This window comes from Trypanosoma equiperdum, assembly GCF_001457755.1.
Source record: "Trypanosoma equiperdum strain OVI genome assembly, contig: ctg_1806, whole genome shotgun sequence".
In the NCBI taxonomy this organism is placed as follows: Eukaryota; Euglenozoa; class Kinetoplastea; order Trypanosomatida; family Trypanosomatidae; genus Trypanosoma; species Trypanosoma equiperdum.
In genome coordinates this window covers 33,862-38,571 of record NW_027123845.1, presented here as the reverse complement: position 1 = coordinate 38,571, position 4,710 = coordinate 33,862, and the positions used below count along the sequence as shown (strand labels likewise).

General features: G+C 41.4%; 2 protein-coding genes across 2 annotated transcripts; both read left to right on the top strand.

Moving 5' to 3' along the window:
- Window positions 1-652: 652 nt before the first annotated feature.
- TEOVI_000671700 (SH3 domain protein, conserved) lies at window positions 653-1,477 on the top strand (the record flags this gene model as incomplete). The annotated part of the gene is made up of 1 exon (XM_067223245.1): window positions 653-1,477. The coding sequence occupies one exon, from the start codon at window positions 653-655 to the stop codon at window positions 1,475-1,477; it is 825 nt and encodes a 274-aa protein (XP_067079346.1).
- Window positions 1,478-1,909: 432 nt separating this feature from the next.
- On the top strand, window positions 1,910-2,878 carry TEOVI_000671600 (Triose-phosphate Transporter family, putative; the record flags this gene model as incomplete). The annotated part of the gene is made up of 1 exon (XM_067223244.1): window positions 1,910-2,878. The coding sequence occupies one exon, from the start codon at window positions 1,910-1,912 to the stop codon at window positions 2,876-2,878; it is 969 nt and encodes a 322-aa protein (XP_067079345.1).
- Window positions 2,879-4,710: the final 1,832 nt, after the last annotated feature.

Here is a 4,710-nt window from a genome sequence, read left to right as displayed (position 1 = left end):
TATATATATATATATATATATAAGCGTTCATCGATAGGAATTTTCCATGTACCACATCGTACAGCTGACCGTTGTATGGTGCGGTCTTACATGTGGGTGTTGGGCTTATATATATATATATTTATTTATATGTTAGAGTTGCGATATTGTGAGGCATTCGTTGCATTTCATTTCTCTATTTTTATTTCTCGTTTCACCCAGAGAAGTATCTTTTTACGTTGATGCTGCTACATGTTTCTCCCTTCATTTGTATATATTGCGTCGCGACTTACGGAAAGTTGGGTTTATAATCCATATTGTTTTCTAGATCTCTTTCCAGCTATTTGTGTTGTTGCATGATTATGTATATGTATATATTTTGCAAATTCGTGGTTCTGTCTTACTTCTTCTTTCGTTATGTTTCGCAGTTAAGTCAACTTCCTCGGGTGGTTCGGCGACTTTCTAGAAAAGTGCATTGTCTAATCACATCACTGGCGACACGACGGTGGCAATTGTTAATTGTTGCTAGAGCAGTGCAGCATAAGTAGGGAAGGTGTTGGTACATTGAATAGAGTTTTAAAAAAAAGTTTATACTTGAGAGGAAGGGGGGAGGGTATTCACTTTCTGCTACGTGGAAGTCAATTGATTTTGGAAACCCCCTCGTCGTATAGTAATGTCCCTCTTTACAGTGCATTGCAATTTCACTGCGCAGGAGGATGTGGAGTTATCTGTTCGAAAGGGTGAAATTGTTACGGCTATTGATGAAGATACGCACGATGGGTGGGTACAGGTAGAAGTTGTTGGTGACAAGGAGCGCGTGGGGTTTGTTCCACTCAGTCACTTAACTCCTAGTGTCGCTCAGGTTGGCGGGGACAGTAGATTACAATCGTCAGCGGTAGGGGCAACATCGTTAGGAAACTGCTCCTTTTTAGTTGATGAATCACCCAAAGTGTGCAACTCTGCAAAACAGTCGAAACTGGACTGTTCATATATGTTAAATAAGCATAATTCACATAGTATGATAGGGAACAATTATGATTCCGTCGGTACGGTGGGGGGTTCATCTTATGTCAACGCGATGGAGCTTGATGTAGTTGCAAACACGCACGTGCGGTCGCTGAGTGACACGGACCAAGCGACGAGAAGGGCACAAATAAGTGGTAAAACGCTAGGGACAAACCTGCAGAGTGCAACAGATCCTTCTACTAATTCCCTTCTTTACGATACAGGAGCCGTTGTTGAATCTTTCATGAAAAATGAGCTGCATCTTAAGCAACTTGCGCGGCGGCGACAAGACGAACTTGCTAAGATGCGGTCTGCACTGGAAGAGGCGAAGAATGACGTGGGAGTGTGTAGGGAAAAGAAAGAGAAACTTGCTGTGAAGTTGCGCGATTTAGATCTATCCATGGATAGGATGAGGAAGCGCTGGAAGAATATGTTGGAACAAGAAAAGGACCACATTCTTCGCTCGATGACTAGCAGTGGAATTGATCACTAGCAAATACCTAATCTTCATAATCCCATTAAGTCTTAACACCAGTCCACAAGCAGCATAGATTGTGTAGAAAAGAAACTATAGAGTTACCGAGGCGAGAATTGGAGATGTGAGCCGGTGAGACCCATTTACACATGTGGTCTACCTTTGCACGTTGTTTGTTAAGCGGCTCCTTTTGATACTCTCACATCCTTTTTTTTTAAAAAAAACCCTTTCCAATAAAAGGGTCTTACCAGCGCTGCTGCCGCGTGTTGTTTTGGGCGATTTCTCACTACCGGGATCATTACTGGTATGTAAATACATGTATTTAGTGGTATAAACTATTTCTCCCCATTTTTTTTACCTCGTAGTTCAAGAAAAAAAAACCCTTCAGTGCGTGATTTGCTTGTTTTTAACAAGAGCAAAGGGTAGAGGAGTCTCTCAGGGACCTCGCCAATGACGAGACATGAAAATGTGGAGCACGGTGTCGTATTGAAGTGGATGCGTGGCGGTAATCTGAAGGTATTGTTTAGTTTGCTCCTTAACATCGTCAGCAGCGTAGGAGTAATTATTGTAAACAAGCGCCTGGTATATAATGAAGCCGGGTTTCATTTCGTAACACTTTTAACAGTGATGCACTTCATTGCGTCATTCTTTGGTTGTCTAATGCTGTCACTGTTTGGGTTCTTTGAGATAAAAAGACTTCACATTGCTCAGGTGCTTACCATAAGTGCAGCATTTTGCGGGTATGTGGTGTTCAACAACTTCTCACTTTTGGCCAACACTGTGAGCGTCTACCAAACATCGAAGATCCTCTGTACACCCCTTATTGTGCTGATTGAGTATGCAGCATACAATAAACAGGAAACAAAGGAAACACTTTTGGCCATCTTCATCACATGTTTGGGTTCGGGTATTACGGTGTGTGCGGACACGCGACTGACCGTTGAGGGAACAATATGGGCCTTATTAGCTATTCTGGCCAATTCCTTATACACTATTTGGGGAAATACAAAGCAGAAGGATCTCGGCGTGAATGCAGCACAACTTTTGATTTACCAAGCACCTGTAAGTTCCCTCATGTTGTTGTTTGCGGTTCCCATTGATGGTTTGACGGAACTGCGCAGCTATGAGGTAACCCCTACAAGCGTATGGACAATTGCACTGTCGTGTATCCTTGCTTTTGGCGTAAATCTTTCTTTTTTCTTGTTAGTGGGTCAAACATCTCCGCTAACCACAAATATTGTCGGTTATTTAAAGACGGTTTTGGTTTTCATAGGTGGATTTGTGTTTATTTCTTCGGAGGCGGATACCAAGACACTCCTTGGAGTAACTGTTACACTTGTGGGACTCGGTTGTTACACTGCGACTAAAGTGCGCGCTCTTTCTTCTCCTTCTTCAGCGAAGGAATCAAGATTGACATAACCACTGCAGGACGTGTGGCATTCAGAAGACTTGATGCTCTTTTTTCCTTTCCCCCTTGTTCTGCTCAAATCGAGGGAAGTTCAGGAGGCCCACACACTAACCAATTTTTGTAATTAAAGACATGCAATGCATGTATTTATATATAACATGTAATTGTGCGTGTATGTGATATATATTTGTGAAGTATACATTTATATATTTATACATGAAGAGTGTGAAGAAAAGAAGAGGGAGAAGGAGGAGGAAGAGGAGGAGGAGAAAGAGAGAGAGAGAGAGAACCAATGCTACAGTTGGATGAATATGCTCATAGATAAATCACTGATAAAATATGCGCAGGGGCGCTGCCTGCACACCTATGAGTTCTTACGCCTTCAAGCGTTAATCTTGTGTGGGAGAAGATTTTCGGTGGCGCTTGTTTCGGGGTTGGGTCCTCAATATGGTGGCTTATTTCGTGCCTTCGTTTTCTCGATTGTTCTCTGTTTGTTTGTTTGATTGATTGATTGCTTGTTTGTTGTAAATCGGGCATTGGCAACAACTCACTGGGTGGTATTCGTCATGTGACTTCCTTTCTAATTTTTTTTACCTCCTTTTCTAACGCAAATAATATATTATATTCTTCGTTCCTTTTTTGTTTTGCTTTTCTTCTTTATTGTGATTTTTTTTTGTTTTTTAAGGTAATGAGAATCTGTGAGCTGTGGGGGTTGGTTGGTTGGTTGGTTGGGTAAAAATGTACAGTTTGTGTGATTGGATGTGAACATGAATATACGCCCCCTCGAACGGAGCTGTGATTCGTTATGTTGTTATCTTCTCTCAGTTGTGTTTGTGCTCGCACATTTTATGTCATGTGACTGCAGAGCTTTAACTAACTGGTGGCAGCAGGTCAGTTTTTTGACAACCGGTTTGTTCGTTTTGTTGATGTTATCGTTATTCTCTTGCGCTCTGTTGAGGGGTTCGAGTAGTGGGGCGTAGTAAATCTAGTTTACCCCTTTTTACACTCTTTACATTTTTATTATCTGAAACTGTTCAATAGCGAGATCTTCTCTCCCTCTTTATGTTTCTCCTGTTTGGTACATGTATTTCAAATACCTGACTACTTGTGGCGTAACCTTCGTATAAATTCTGTCATTTTTGTTTTTTATTTTCTTTTTCTTACATTTAGTTTACTCAGTTACGTGGGAGGATCCAACCCATTTATTTTTCGTTATAAAAAAAAAATATATATATATATATTTTAAAAATTTCCAAGCTGTGCTGGCCTTATTGCACGTACGGTTACGTTTCTGTGCGGGCATTCGGTCACTGACAATTTTCACCGCAACAAAGAGAGCTTACAGGGGGAAGGGAGAAGATAATAGCGACGGGAAGGTGTTGGATTTACATATTTAATCCGTGCTTACTCTCTCCTTCACTTTGTTGAAGCAGTCGTGTTCGGATTGTTAACTCATAGTTTATTATCAGGAGAGAAGTTGGGGGAACGGTACTGTGAAGAACAAAAAAAACGAAAGGAGGGAATTAAAAGGACATCCGAATAGGGAGGGAAAAAAACGTGGGAGCACCACACGGCCTGTCGTGTGTTTTTCGATGGTGAAAGGCTTTTGTACTCGTTGAAAACAGCATTGCGAGAAGCCACATAAGGCAGTAATAGCAACAGCAGAACACTACGTATACATACTCACTGTGTAACCCGAGCTGAGGAAGACGCAAAAATAAGCAAAGGGAAACTAAAAAAAAATATACCTAAGGAAAACACGGAAACAAAGTGCAGTGAGGAACTGAATCACTGCATAAGGAGTCACTGTATACACTCACCGAATACCACCGGATCTACCTCT